At 36.6% G+C, this 16,870-nt stretch overlaps 1 protein-coding gene across 1 annotated transcript in view; it reads right to left on the reverse strand.

The window, feature by feature from the left end:
• Window positions 1–16,870, reverse strand: part of ADGRA1 (adhesion G protein-coupled receptor A1) — a 549,068-nt gene that overhangs the window by 264,393 nt on the left and 267,805 nt on the right. The window contains exons 9-11 of the mRNA XM_070752445.1: window positions 13,200–13,398; window positions 12,484–12,633; window positions 2,060–2,224 (exon numbers count right to left, since the gene is read on the reverse strand). Of these exons, the coding sequence (XP_070608546.1) occupies window positions 2,060–2,224; window positions 12,484–12,633; window positions 13,200–13,398 (514 nt within the window). The remainder of the gene's footprint in view (window positions 1–2,059; window positions 2,225–12,483; window positions 12,634–13,199; window positions 13,399–16,870) is intronic.

Consider the following 16,870-nt stretch of genomic DNA (forward strand, 5'->3'; position numbering starts at 1 on the left):
TTTGTTTTTGCTTTTTTAATAAATTGGGTTTTTAGATTCATCTTTGATTACGGTAGTTAGCTTAGTTTTTAACAATTGGATTTAGGATGTTTTGTACTGTTTTTTTTATACACTGTAAGCTGCCCCGAGTCTCCGGAGAGGGGTAGCATATAAATCAAATCAGTAAGAAAGTAAGAAAGTAAGTAAGTAAGTAAGTAAGTAAGTAAGTAAGTAGGTAGGTAGGTAGGTAGGTAAGTAAGTAAACAAACAAACAAATAGGAATGAAGCATTGAAAGTCAAAGGTTTCCTACATAGTAGCTGGTTTTCAGCTTGAAACCTTTAGCCCTTCACAGCAAATACTCAAAATCAGATTAAATACCAGTTTGATACCCTGGTTCTCATGTAACTAGGAGTGAATTTGTTAAGATGGTTTATACTTTAGGCAAAAATCACAGAATGCTATACATATTTAAGACTTTGACTCAACTGGTGCCACCAAAGAAATAATCTTATAGCATTTAGTATAAACTAAGTGCCATTTACAGAGTTTTCTAGGATTTATCATTGCAGCTGAAATAATAAATCTCTTGACAAAATTAGTATACCAGGAAGTCCATTCATTGGCAGTGATAAAAGTCACACCCAGTCAATTACATATCCTGTGGTTCTTCATCTGTAAATGTCCTAGAACTAAGACTATGTAGCAGGACTAATAACATTCTGGCTGAATGGATTACTTTGGAACATGTTTTTCCTTAAAGCCTTAATTTTATCATGAAGATTCCTATTTTCAGGTAAAACTATGTAAAGTATTTCACACGGTACCAGTTACATGGCATTTTAAACTGTAAAGTACACTTTTCACTGTCAATAGTTTGTGAGAGATGCTGTACACAGATTCTGAAATCATGGCTATTCAGTTCCTGTATCAGTTTTAAGCGCTATTGAATGGGGACTGATTTGTAAGGCATATCCTATTATATGGTGGAGCCATGTGGTGTCAGACAGATCGTCATCACTGTATTTTTCATTGTCAAGGACTATATAACATTTGCAAAGTGACTTGCTTTCTTATACCAAGGACATTCTGCCCTCTATGCATGACATTTCCTATTGTGAATACACATTTCAGCTATACTATTCAGATTACTGTGGGGAAAAGCTTGCCTGGCTTGACTTTCTATCTCTTTGTTCAATGCAGACTTGCCAAGTGGCTATAGTCTTTTAATAACTTCACTTAGATCAATTAGAATAGCAAAATATCTATTCACATACTGAATCTTACTATCTTTCCCAGGTGGAAACTTTCCTGCCCAGCCAAATGCACTTTCTGTTCTTTCTGGCTTCTTCCTTGACTATTTTTTCCACTAGTCATTAATTGGAATCCAACTATTGTAATATCTACTGTATTTTTCAGAGTACAAGATGCACCTTTTTCATCCCTAAAAGAGGCTGATAATTTGGGTGTGTCTTATACTCTGAATGTAGCTTCCCCCCCCCCCAGCCCTAACTAGCTGCTAACGATCTTTCCAGCTTTTACTTTGCAGGCTTTTCATTGTTTCTCTCTGCGAAGAAGAATGTTTTCCAAGCCCTAAGTCTTTGCAGGGTTTTTTTGCAGTGCTCTACTTGCTCAGACTGTTTCTTTCCAGGTGCTAATGATGGTCCCAGCTCTTACTGGCTTGCAAGCTCTTTGATTGTTACTTTCTCCAAATAAAGTTTTTTTAAATTCCTAACCAGGGGATAAAATAATGTGCTGAAGCTGAGCAGACTAAGGATGCTAGCCAGATGAATACCTGGTAAGAAGATTCTTTTCCCTATTTTCCTCCCCAAAAACTAAGGTTCATCTTATACTCTACTCTGAAAAATACGATAGTTATAATTATATAATGTAAAATGAAAACAAGTGGTACTTTTCAAGCTTTACTTGAATCATTTGTAAGTTGTGGCAATGCACAAAATATGTGAGAAGCTATAAAATTGGATATGTGATATAACCAGAGACACATTTTTTCAAGGAGTGTCTGCTTCTTCCTTCAGTGCAATATTTAACAAATCAAGAAGCCATATATAATAATAATACCTTTGATACAACTTGTGCATTGCTGCTCAGAGTTTGATTTGAAATGCGTGCCACACACTGCACAATTCTCGCACATGCTTTTTTGTCCTTTTGTGCCATCCATAATACATGGTCATCTACCAGCATTATATTGCTGGCAATCTCTAAGACAGCATCTGCAAGCTGCTAAAAGAAAAAGACAAAAGGAAAAGTGGGGAGGGGGAAGAGAGTGTAAAGTATCTAACTTCTATACAACATAAGCCAAAATTGAAAACAGCAGTATTTAGGTATTCTGTGAAGCATTCAGGAACTACCTGTTCTAGGAACATCAGCTTACATTTCAATTTGGTAGTGAAAACATTAAATTGATGGATATGCCTCTTTACAAGTGAATGATTATAAAGTCAAAACTATTTCAGAGTTACATGAGTCCAAGCAACTGTTCAATTGAGAATAGATGTTTCTTAGAGACTTTTCAGCAAGAGTTTTAGCAATATAGACAACCCCACCCTCAAAAAATCCCTGAAGTAAACACAAAAAATTCAATTGTAAGAATTTGATTGTGAAGATTTTTTTAAAGGATTAATTGCAGCTCATATTAATGAAAAGGCCAAATTACATATAAATCAGGAGTGGGTTGCTCCCGGTTCTAAGAACCGGTGACACAAGCAGCAGGAGGCTCCACCCATCTGATTTGAGTGAATCCCTAGCTCCGACAATCAGCTGCGTGTGAACTGGTTCACTCTAACAAACAAGTCGATTGTCATTATATTGACCTATATTTCCTTTCTTTAAAGCACAGCTGATAGGCGCAGCAGAGCAGATTTACGTGTCTCAGCTGTTTATCTCATGGTAAGAATGCAGTAGAATGTAAGTTGTAGAGCTGTTGTCAAACGCAATGTGCATGCGCAGAGTCAGCGTTTGGTGTCCGTGCGAGTGCTCCGCAAACTGGTTGTTACACTGATTGAATCCCCTCTTCTTCTTCAGATAAAGCTATCATAGAAATTAATACAACTGAGAAGTAATAATTGATTTAAACTATACATTGGGAACAGCATTGGTTTGACTACAGGCAATGCCTGATTTCATTTTTAAAAATAGTAGTAAAATACTTTTGATTTAGCATGTTAAAGAAAAAAGACATATTTAAAACTAGATTTTTAAAAGAGTTATTTTTCATTGACAGATTACAATACTTTTCCTAATAACAAATTCACTTAATTTAAAAACTTGTTCTTTAAAAACATACGTCCCATCTACTACCTAAACTATTTTAACAGCTAGAGAAATTAGTGAAATACAAAGATCTAAAAATCGAGCTGCAACGACTCTGGCATAAGCCAGTGAAAGTGGTCCCAGTGGTACTTGGCACGCTGGGCGCAGTGCCAAAGGATCTCAGCGGACATTTGAAAACCATCAGAATTGACAAAATCTCCATCTGTCAATTGCGAAAGGCCGCTTTACTGGGATCGGCAAACATAATTCGCCACTACATCACACAGTCCTAGGTAATTGGGAAGCGTCCGACTGGTGATGAAATACGAAATCCAGCATAGTGATCTCGTTTGCTGTGTTGTATTATAATAATAATAATAATAATAATAATAATAATAACAACAACAACAACAACAACAACAACAACAACTGCCTTGGAAATGGCCCTGGGTTGGGCCGAGAGGCAAAAAGGAAGCTGTGATGTTCCTTCAATATACCAGGGTGATTCGACACAAAAAAACATATAACCCTTCCCTGGTACAAAGCTGAAGAGATTGAATACTGTAGCCTAGAGGTTAATTCTCTGCCTTACAAGGTAAAAGGCTGCAGGTTCAAATCCCAGTGAGGTTATGGCTAGCTGATGAGGCCAGAACAAGGCGGAAATAGATCTATCCTAGTCTCCCTTAATTTTCAAATTCAGCAAAATCATGTGATATATATGTGTGTGTGTGTGATATATATATATATGTATGTACATTGTTCTGAGTTCGGGTTTTGCCCTGTGTAATATTTTGCATGTTTATGCGACGTTTCGGTGAAATCACATTCACCATCACCAATTTACGAAAACAAATATATATATATATATATATATATATATATATATATATATATATATATATATATATATATTTTTGTTTTCGTAAATTTTCACGGGTATATGTATGTAGATTGTTCTGAGTTCGGGTTTTGCCCTGTGTAATATTTTGCATGTTTATGCGACGTTTCGGTGAAATCACATCCACCATCATCAGGCTGAAGTTTCCAAGCTTTGTGCTGTTGTAAAATGGAATGTCTGCAACTGTCATTTCTTCCTAGTGTATAGTGTGGGGGTGGAGATTTGGTTTGAATGTAGCAAATAGATTGGGTGATTATGTTTCAGTGATCTGATTGGTTGGTGTAATCATAATTATTAGAAGGATTGAAATGGTGATTTTATGAAGTGTTTTTTGTTTAAGGCTGGTTTCCAAATTTCAAAAGTCCAAATTCATAATTATTAGAAGGATTGAATGGTGATTTTTATGAAGTGTTTTTTTTTGTTTAAGGCTGGTTTCCAAATTTCTGGTAGGCGGGACGTGTCATCTCTTTTATTCATGCAAAGGGGGCTCCTTTCAATTTCTATGGCTTCTAGAGAAATTCTTCTATATAAATTCTCTGTTTTGTGAAATAATTTAGTTTTTTCAAAGTCAATTTTGTGCCCTGTTTTTTTTAATGTGCTGGACAAGGGAGGAAGTCTTATCTTCTTTTTTAACTGCATTCACATGTTCTGCAAGGCGTGCACTTACTCTTCGGTTGGTTTGTCCAATGTATGTGGCTGCACATGTTTTGCAAGGGATTTCATAGATTCCTTGGTATTCCAATTGGATTTTATCTTTGGGGCTCCTTAGGATATTAGATATTTTTTGGTTGGTGCAAAATGTAGTTTTGATGTTATGTTTGTGCAGGATTTTACTAATTTTCTCTGTGGTGCCCTTGATGTAAGGGAGGATGGTGGTACCATTGTCCTGTTCTTGATCTTGTTTTTTGGGGGGTGTCTCTTTTTTGATTAGATTTGTGATTGTTTTCTCTTCGAATCCATTAGAAATTAATACATCTTTGAGTTTGTTCAATTCAGTTTTTAAGTGCTCATGGTCAGCTAAGCGTTTGGTTCTGGTGATGAGAGTTTTGGCCACTGAGGTGATTTGTGCGGGGTGGTGGTGTGAGTGTGCATTTAGATAACGGTTGGTATGGGTTTTCTTTTGGTAGATAGTGTGTCCTAGGCTGCCATTGGGTTTTTTATAGACCAGTACATCTAGAAAGGGAATTTGATCATTGATTTCTGTTTCCATAGTAAACTGTATTTTGGGGCGTAGGCTGTTAAGATGTGTGAGGAAATTGTCTAGTTTTTCCTTACCATGTGGCCAAATTACAAAGGTATCATCAACATATCTCAGCCAAAGTTTAGGTTTGTATTTGGATTGCTCTAATGCATTATTTTCGAAATATTACATATAGAGGTTGGCGATGACCGGTGAGAGAGGTAAACCTCCTAAAAGCAACATACAAAGGGAGGAAAGAGATGCACTTATCAATTTGAAGAAAGACCATCATATAACCATCCTCTCAGCCGACAAAGGAAACTCCACAATAGTGATGAACACAGCAGACTACAAAGAAAAAATGACAACTCTACTACAAAACCCAGCCTACAAACTCCTAAGCACAGATCCTACCACCTACCTAGAAAAAACTACCAAATCCAAAATCAAGGCCTCTCCCATCAGTGAAGAAATCCAGCAAAAAATCATCCCCAGAGAAAAATCTTCCATATGTCCAAAACTCTATGGCCTTCCAAAAATACACAAGGAAGGAATACCTCTCAGACCAATAGTCAGTTCTATAGGCTCCCCTCTACAAAACCTTGCCAAATTTTTAGCCAAATACCTTCAACCATATACAGAAACTATTACCTCATATGTTCAAAATTCATTCCACTTTATACAAATAATCAAAAAACAAAACCTACAACCCGATGACCTACTTGTGAGTTTTGATGTCGTGTCCCTTTTCACACAAATACCTATTAAAGAAGCCTTGACAGCTATCCAGGACAAACACAAACCCCCCAAATATATCCTAGACCTTACCAACCACTGCCTGACCAATACATACTTCATCTATAATGAACAAAGATATAAACAGATAGAGGGAGCCCCCATGGGATCACCTCTCTCACCGGTCATCGCCAACCTCTATATGGAATATTTCGAAAATAATGCATTAGAGCAATCCAAATACAAACCTAAACTTTGGCTGAGATATGTTGATGATACCTTTGTAATTTGGCCACATGGTAAGGAAAAACTAGACAATTTCCTCACACATCTTAACAGCCTACGCCCCAAAATACAGTTTACTATGGAAACAGAAATCAATGATCAAATTCCCTTTCTAGATGTACTGGTCTATAAAAAACCCAATGGCAGCCTAGGACACACTATCTACCAAAAGAAAACCCATACCAACCGTTATCTAAATGCACACTCACACCACCACCCCGCACAAATCACCTCAGTGGCCAAAACTCTCATCACCAGAACCAAACGCTTAGCTGACCATGAGCACTTAAAAACTGAATTGAACAAACTCAAAGATGTATTAATTTCTAATGGATTCGAAGAGAAAACAATCACAAATCTAATCAAAAAAGAGACACCCCCCAAAAAACAAGATCAAGAACAGGACAATGGTACCACCATCCTCCCTTACATCAAGGGCACCACAGACAAAATTAGTAAAATCCTGCACAAACATAACATCAAAACTACATTTTGCACCAACCAAAAAATATCTAATATCCTAAGGAGCCCCAAAGATAAAATCCAATTGGAATACCAAGGAATCTATGAAATCCCTTGCAAAACATGTGCAGCCACATACATTGGACAAACCAACCGAAGAGTAAGTGCACGCCTTGCAGAACATGTGAATGCAGTTAAAAAAGAAGATAAGACTTCCTCCCTTGTCCAGCACATTAAAAAAACAGGGCACAAAATTGACTTTGAAAAAACTAAATTACTTCACAAAACAGAGAATTTATATAGAAGAATTTCTCTAGAAGCCATAGAAATTGAAAGGAGACCCCTTTGCATGAATAAAAGAGATGACACGTCCCGCCTACCAGAAATTTGGAAACCAGCCTTAAACAAAAAAAACACTTCATAAAAATCACCATTCAATCCTTCTAATAATTATGAATTTGGACTTTTGAAATTTGGAAACCAGCCTTAAACAAAAAACACTTCATAAAATCACCATGTCAATCCTTCTAATAATTATGATTACACCAACCAATCAGATCACTGAAACATAATCACCCAATCTATTTGCTACATTCAACTGCTAATTCTCTGCCTTACAAGGCAGAGGCTACCAGGTCGAATCCCAGTAAGGAAGGGTGTGGCTAGCTGATGAGGCCAGAACAAGGCCAAAATGGGACCATCCTAGTCTCCCTTAATTTTAAAATTCCAGCTAAAAACATTTGATACATACATGTATGTGTGTGTGTATGTGTGTGTGTGTGTGTGTGTATATATATATATATATATATATATATATATATGTGTGTGTGTGTGTGTTTTTTTAAAAAAGTTTTTTAAAACAGCTAAAAACATTTGATACATATATATATATATATATATATATATATATGTTTTTGTAGATTTTATATATATATATATATATATATATTGTTCTTTATATATATATATAAAAGATCTTTTAATGGGCAGTATAATTGGTCACATGGGATTACTACATATTAATGAGTTGGGGATATATGTTTGAAGTGGTCTTCAGTTAATTATCCCACAAGTTCCCTGATTGTTGGAGCATATGAATTATTATCCCAGTTCATATTGTAAACTGTGAAACACAACCTATTGCAACACTTGACCATCATCATGTATTACGTCCATTTGTGCTTATAGGTTGACAATGTAAGAAACATCCCGGAGCAGAGAAAAGATCAGTCACACACACAGAGTCTCTTAATGAATCAATTCAAGACTATGAAGTAGAACAATCCAAGTGCTCCAATGGCTTTCCACTTTTATTTTATTTATCCCCCCCCCCCCCCACTACTGGCTTTATCAGACCACCCAACACAACAATTTGACACAACAAAAAGCAAACCACAGGTAGTCCATGACTTACAACCACAATTGAGCCAATTTTATGTTATTAAGTGAGAAATTTGTTGTGAGTTTGGCCACATTTTATGACCATTCTTTCCACATTTTTAAGTGAATTACTGTAACTGTTAAGTTATTAACACAGTTGTTAAGTGAATTTGGCTTCCCCACTGACTTTGCTTGTCAAAAGGTGGCAAAAGAGAATCACACAACCCTGAGACACTGCAATCATCATAAATATGAACCAGCTGTCAAGTAAGCAAATGTAAATCACGTAACCATGGGGATGTTGCAAATCACATTTTTCGGTGCCACTGTAACTATGAACCTTCATATCTTTATTGGCATGCTATATTCTCCGACTGTATCACAACTGAAGGCTATTACAATATATTTTTATCTGAAATCCAAAGAGCCATTAAATTATATGTATCTATAATTTCCACCAAAACTAAGAAAAATAAATTACCCATAAAAATAAGAAAGCTTCAATTAAAAAAACCCACTTCTTTGGAATAAAAACAAAACAAGCTATGTTTCAAACTTTAAAAGCCGTTATAAAAAATTATGTCACCAAGTTAAGACTGAATGTATTAATTATCCCATCAATCAAGAAGAAAACCTATGTACAAAGTCCACTTGTGTATTCTATAATTTTGTAAACAACAAACTCAAAGACTCCAGATCCATAGCTCCTCTTAAAGGACCAAATGATAAAGACTACAATGATGAGACTTTTAAAGCAAACCTCTTTAACACATTCTTCAGCTCAGTCTTTGTTAACAGTAATGGATCTTGTCCATCATTTCCTAGTCACATCTCAATCAACTTCAATGATCTAACACAAATGGATTTTACTGAAGAAAACTTTAGAAAGTCATTACGCCACTTAAATCCATCTCTATCAATTGGACCCGATGGTCTATGTACTTACTTCTTTAAAAATCTCTCCTCTACCTTAGCTGAACCTCTAAGCATAATTTTTAATAAATCCTTCAGAACCAGCTCCTTACCTAAACTATGGTCACTAGCCACAGTCATCTCTATCTTCAAAAAGGAAGATCTCAGTAACGTTGAAAATTACCGACCAATTTCATTGGATTGTGTCACTTGCAAAGTTATGGAATCAATCATTAACCAATCCATTCCAATTCATTAACCAATCCACTCCATCTTGAAACTAATAACCTACTTTCCAACAAACAATTTGGCTTCAGAAAAAACTATCCTGTAATCTACAACTCTTACACTGCAAAAACATATGGACTCCTCCTCTCGAAACAAACTACCTTACTCCTCCAGACTTCAAATACTATGGTTAGACAATCTACAAGTATGTCACATCCAAACTCATTTAACTGTTGTTAAGATTATACAACATAAAGTCCTTCCTGTTAGTGACTACTTCAACTTCAACAACAATGCAAGAGCATGTAATAGATGCAAACTAAATGTAAATCACTCCAAACTTGACTGCGGAAAATATGACTTCAGCAACAGAGTGATCAATGCATGGAATTCACTACCAGACTCTGTTGTTTCTTTCCCTAACCCCAAGATCTTCAACCTTAAATTATCTACTGTTGACATCTCCCCTTTTCTAAGAAGTCTGTAAGAGACGTGCATAAGCGCACTATTGTGTCTACCGTTCCTGTCCTTCTGTCCTATTATCTTTATTGTCACTTCTTTATACTTTGTTATGTTAATACAAACTATAATTCTATGCTTGTTTGACAAATATAATAAATAAAATAATATAATAAATAAACCTTCACTAAATGAACTGTTGTAAGTGAAGGACTACCTGTATCAACCAAAAAGGGTCACATAAACGATACAGAATATATATATATACAGTGGTCCCCCGATTATTGCGAGGGTTCCGTTCCAGGATCCCTCGCAATGATCGGTTTTTCGCGAAGTAGCGGTGCGGAAGTAAAAACACCATCTGCGCATGCGCAGATGGTGTTTTTACTTCCGCCGCAGCAGCGAGGAGCCGAAGATTGGGGTTTCCCCACCGCCCACGCAAACTCCTCGCTGCCGCTCGCCCGCCCACGCCGTTCGCTCGTGCCGCTTCCCAGCTGAGTCCTGAAGCGAATTGGCTTCAGGACTCAGCTGGGAAGCGGCGCGAGCGAACGGCGTGGGCGGGCGAAGGGCGGGCGAGCGGCGGGCGAGCGGCGGGCGAGCGGGCAGGCAGGCGGCGGACAAGCCGTTCGCTCGCGCCGCTTCCCAGCTGAGTCCTGAAGCGAATTGACTTCAGGACTCAGCTGGGAAGCGGCGCGAGCGAACGGCGTGGGCGGGCGAAGGGCGGGCGAGTGGCAGCGAGGAGTTTGCGTGGGCGGTGGGGAAACTCCTCGCTGATGCCCGCCGCTCGCCCTCCCACCAGCAAGAGGGGGAAGACCCAGGGAAGCCACCCAGCAGCTGATCTGCCCGGCGCCATCTACGCATGCGTGGCCATAGAAAAAAAGGGCGTGCATGCGCAGATGGTGTTTTGACTTCCGGGTTGAAAAATCGCCATATAGCCGTTCGCAATGATCGGGATCGCGATACCCGGGGGATCACTGTATATATATATATATATTTAAATATGAACATGGTATTACTATTGCTAGGGTGGCTTAAAGAGGATTTGGGAAGCATTGGGCTTTTGAGACTAGTCACATTGTTAGTCAGGAAATATACCTTGGGGAGCGGGGGAAATGCTGATCACAGACTCTTTCATCTCAGTAAAACATTTTATTTAATTTAGCTACTTATGTTTGGCTGACATCTAAAACACCGTTGTGAAAATGTTTAAAATCCAAGCCATTTAACATTATGCTACCCAGAGAATTAAAAAGCCTAAGACATTTTACTGGCATGAATTCCAGTTTCACATGAGTTTGACAAGGTTAGAACCACAGGAAGTTTCATTCAGCTTGTCAGAAAAGAGTAGTGAACGGCATGAGTCTAGGAAAATGTTAAATTGAACGAACCCTCAGAAAACTTAACCTCTTTGAAGCATAAATCCTAGTATAATCAATATAAAAATATTTGCATTGGAAAGTTTTAAGTTTTAATTCTGAATCACTAAGATTCCACATTCAGTGGTATATTTGCTGAATTATTCCATCCAAGATCAACTTTGCAAACTAAAAAGGTAGAAGGAAAGTAATAAAGCCAAAACAAAATTTAAAAAGTATTTCAACATAAAAGAATCCTCAGCCCAAAATACTGCAATGAGATTTTTATTCAACTATTTCAACAGATACCTCATTGCCATCAGGTATCTCATTGACAATAAGACAAAAAAATTGTGATCTCATGATGTGCCTGATTTGAATGAAAATAATTCATAAAATATTTTGGTTTATTAAGCATTTAATTTTCTCCACAGTAGGCTCTTTAGAAATGCAATGAAAATATGTCAGACTAACTTTAAAAAGAACATACTCAGCAGAACAAATTTAATCCTAAACTCATATGGTCATAGAAGACTCTGTAATGAGTAATAATTTATTTACCTACAGGTAATCCTCAGGCTACAAAAGCAATTAGAACTGGAAACTCTGTTCCCAGCTCAGGGGAAGGCTACTGCCCAGATTGGGGGGGGGGGGGACGGGGGGACGCAGTGGGGTAGCAAAAATGGAGCTCCATGCCAGAACACCCAATTTGCACTGAAAGATGTTGAAAGAAAATTCAAGGCAATCCTGCATAAGCCATGCCCACAGTGTGGTAGTAAAATTTTTGATAGCCCTTCACTGTCCCAGCTGTAACATGCAACATTACATGATATAATTTAGAAATCTGGCATATCTGGCAATTCCTGTTGCTGTTCTTAAATAAAGACCTCATAGGTTGTTAAGGGAGGAGCTCACACAGGATCAGCTGGCAGGATTCCTCACTTACTTTGCTTGTCAGAAGCTAGTAGGAAATGTTGGAAATTAGAACCACAAAACTGCAGCTCACTGCAATGTTGTAATCATGAACTGGGCACTGAGCACTCCCATTGCCATCAAATGACTACAGAGGTGTTAATATTGCTGGAACTTGAAGGACTTCCCAGAAGTCCCTCTAATTTAGTGCCATTATAATTGTGAATGATTGTTGAATGAATGGTCATAACTCAAATACTACCTGTATATTATATAATTCAAATTTTAAAATACTTTATGCAAACCTCTTGAATAAAAAGCTGGAATTACTATTTTAAAAAGATTCACCCCTTTACAAAAAAATTATTACTGGGCATTAAATTAAATCCAATGTTAAATCATTTTGATGTTAGAAGAGTCTTACGTCTTTGATTTCTTCCATATATAGAATTAGTTTTTCCAACATGTAAGCTAAATAGATAACATCCTCTTTAGCTGCAAATTTGGCAGCATCTCTTGTGAAAGCTGCTAGCTGATGGGAAAATTCAAGTGCATTGGTAACATTTAGATGCCTCTGGAAAAAAAAATAATCCCAAAAGATAAAAATCAGTTAAAAGTTTAATCCATTTTCTACATTTAAAACATTAACGTTTTATTTTCTAGAACATTATTGATGTATAATTCAAACTTGCAAACAACAATTCAAACTTGTAAAATATTTAAATTGTCTAATCAGAACACTGTGTTTTAAAATACTTAAAATGTCCAATACTTGTAACTTAAATAATTTTTTGTCAAGCAACTTTCCCCTGACAAAACCATTTATCAGCATCATGAATACTGATTCAGCATCAATACTTTTATTTAAATGAATATTAAAGATGAGGAATAATACTACGAGAAATATGTTTGAATCAATGTCACAATCTATTTATGCTTTCTTATTCCAAAAATAGAATAGTTCAATATAATTAGAGTTATATTATATGTTTGGATAGCTTAGAATTCACTCTTGATATATAGTTAGGATATATAGCTATCTATAGTTAGATAGCCTATATTACAAAGATTTTCTCTGCAGCAATTTGCTAAAAACTTAGTAATGTTTACACACATACTATGTATGACAATATGATTTACCTGACTGAAGGCATGAAGGATCTGAGTTACTTCCTGTGAATAAGGACATTTGGAATAGTTTTCTTCACCCCACCAACCTGTGCGGTTACAATGACGCCATGCTTTTAACTCTTCTTTCTCATTCAGAAAGGAGGCTGATCGTAAGGAATGCTGAAAACATGAATGGTAAGCGGTTACACCTGCCACAGTTTTAGGCCACCTGTGAAAAAAATACAAATAAGCTACTGCGATGCTACACTAATACATTAACATTAGATAAAGTTCCAACCTGAAGTTCACTCCCATATTTCCATGAATTCATGAGATTGTTGAGGTAAAATAGGAGCAGACAAGTTTTTCCCCATCAAAACCTATATTACTACTACAACAGTATTCTGTTTAGAAAAACAGATTTGTTTAGGGAAACTTCCAATGATGGGAACAGCTGAAATAAATGGTGGCCAAGGTCAGACTAAAACATATAGGGGAAAGGAAAGGTATCCATTTTCTTTCTAGCATTTCTTCTTCCTTCTTCTGTTGCAACCTTCTGTGTGAGAATGTTTTTGATGTTCTCATTTCCCCCTTCCTTTCTCTTCACATGAAAAGCTTCTGAGAAAGAGGAAGGTTGTTTTTGCTTGAGGGCTGAATTGTTTGCTTGCAAAAGGCTTCTGTACTTAGCCATGGATTTTTTAAAATTAGGCCCTAAGGCTACAGGTTGGCCATGCTTACAATAAATAATGCAATATATCATCTGTCTTGAACTGGAATCCATAGAGCAATTTCCTTGCCTGTTTTATATTCAATAATGGGTCAGTCAATTTGAAATAATTTTAATTGCTCTATTTTTCGATTAAAGGGCTAGATTTTTTGGTCTTAAAATTGGCAAAGCTTTGTCTTTGTTGGGAGAGGTTATAACTTGACTCTTTTCTCCCAAGACAGTGATTCAACATTTATAGGCTGGCTTTGCTTCATGTTTTTAGGCTGAAAAATCCCAAATTCTCATTAGTCTCAACAATACTGGACAAAGTCAGATTTAGTAGTCCCAATAGTACTGGATAAAGTTAGGCAGTCTTTAGGAATTTGTAGGATTTTTATAGGTCATCAGCATCTTTAGGAAAATATTTGATAAATAATTTTATATAATACATTGGCAAAATTGAATTTTCATTTCTAAGCAATACTACACAAAGGAAACCAGTGGTCTTACTTTTTATAGGTGACAACCACTAAAATAAAACATTCTGAAGAGAAAAGTCAGTGTGTATAAAATTATGTGCAGGCCACACCCACCCCAGTTCTGCAAAGGCAAAAACTGTGGCGATGCATCATGTGATGTCATGTGATGTGATCGAGTTTGACACCAATGTCTTAAATCAATGGTCAATTATGCGAACTTCAATTCCTAGAGTTCACAATAATGGTCATAGAGAATTCTGGGGGGTGAAATCCATACTTTGGGAATAATTAGCACACCGCTGGCCCATGCATGGTATGTCTGTGTGTGTGTCTGTTAGCATATGGGGTTTTTAAATATTTAAATATTTTAAATTTGTCTGATTGCTTATGATTTGTTTTTACATGTTGTGAGCCGCCCCGAGTCTTCGGAGAGGGGCGGCATACAAATCTAAGTAATAAAATAAATAAATAAATAAATCCTTGCAAATTGTTGAAAAGTCATTGAGACCTGAACCACACATTTATTTTCTTGGAATAACTTTCGACATTGGAGTACTTAAGGCTTTCCCTAGACTCCCTTTTTCATTCTGATTCTATGTGGGCATTAAGATGGAAAGAGGTCTCCTGCTTTCATAATCTATTTTTGAGCCATCCAACACAAGAACTTTTCTTATGTCACTCCAAACAAGGGAATAGACAATCAAGCTGCATTTAAAGGATTGTCTTAGGATTCTGGTTCTAGTTTATGTTGGGACTATAGCTCCCTATAATTGTAGCTTGGACTGTCAGCATATTGAGTGTAAGCATTTCCACTCATCTGAAGACAACCAAATTGGGGAAAGTTTAGAAATTATCTTAAAACCATAAGGCTGGAAGGGACTTTGGAGATCTTCTAATCCACAGGCACCAAAGTTGATCACATGACATATCATGACATATCGTGACATTTTTTGTCTTTGCAGAGCCAGGGTGGGCATGGCCTATGTGTGACGCATCCAGTCCATGGGCCGCCAGTTTGACAGGCCTGTTCAAGTCCAACCCCTTGCCTACTGCAACAATCTTTATACCACCCAGACAAATGGATCTCCAATCTTTTCTTGAAAGCCTCTAGCAATAGAGCACCCATAGCTCCAGCAGGTAAGCTCTTCCATTAATTAATTGCTCTTAATGTTAGAAATTTCCCCTAAGTTTCAGATAGGACATCTCTTTAATGAGCTTGCACCTGTTACCCAAGAATCCTACCCAAGATGCACAGTATTAGAGTACTGATGCTTAAGATTTGGAAACACCAGGACACAGACATTTTTGCTCACTTAAAAGTATCTTACAATGAAAGGAGAAGGAAAACAAACATAACCATCATCTTATAATAATAGCTTTTGTTCACTGAAGCTTTCATTACAAATCCTTGCAGCGAGATTTCAATTACACATACCACCTGGACCTGTCAGCTCAAAACAGTCAACCTTTCCATTTTATATTTAATGCGACTTTCTTTTTAAAACAAGGTGATTTCCCCCCCCCCCTTAGTTTGCTTTTGTGCTTGTAATAGATTGCTTCCAACATATTTGCCATAATATCAAAACCTCAAAGACATTTTCATGATACATTATTGGCAGGGAAGCTCATCCAAAAAGAGAATTTTTTCAAAAACGCTTCAGGTGTTAATGTTAACTTTCAGCTCCAAAGATATTCTCTAGAATTCTGAATTCATTACTTTGAAATGCCAAAGGAATATATGGACTCAGCATGCTTTTGATGTGTATTTCTAAACTAAATTTGCGCAGAATGTTTGAATGATGATCAATAATGAAACAAATGTGAATCCTTTGGTTTTTTTTATTTAAAGAAAATGAAACAGCAAAAGGCCTCTCATCTTAGCTGAACATTTATTTCGCTTTTATTTATTTATTTTATTTAAGATCACATTTACCAGATATGGAGCGGAAGGATTGTAAATTAAAGTTGCTCTTAGTATAAGTTTATTTTGGTATATTTTAAAACTGACTCATTAAAGAGCACCTCAAGTTGAGCTGCTCAGTTTTTTGTGCTGAATAGAAATGTAGCTTGTTCCTGGGGATAATCATGTCTTGAACTTTGCAAAGAAAAACAAAGATTGTCCTCTTCAAAACCTCATCTGGTCCTTTCACATGTATTTATTGTACTACTTATTGTGGTGAAATAAGGCTATTTTTACTTTGTTTTGTTTTTTAAGTGGAAAATGAAAACACTAAGTAAAATACAGCTTAAGGACTGAATTGTCCCACCTAAGGATAAAATAATGGCCATATGATTTCTTTTCCAACTAATTATATTTTACTTGATCACCCTGAAAGTTTTAGTCTAACTCTCTTTAGCCCTTAGTCATAGTTTTAGCCAGAGGTCCTTAGTTTTAAAAAATGAATGGGGAAAAAAGATGCCATGTTTTCTAAAGCAAACAGAAAAGAATAAAGTAGGTGCCTTCAGGCACAATGTTACTCTTAGGAGAAAGAAGCTTTACTGCTTTCTTATGTGCT

The sequence above is a fragment of the Erythrolamprus reginae genome, chromosome 5 (assembly GCF_031021105.1).
Source record: "Erythrolamprus reginae isolate rEryReg1 chromosome 5, rEryReg1.hap1, whole genome shotgun sequence".
Classification (NCBI taxonomy): domain Eukaryota; kingdom Metazoa; phylum Chordata; class Lepidosauria; order Squamata; family Dipsadidae; genus Erythrolamprus; species Erythrolamprus reginae.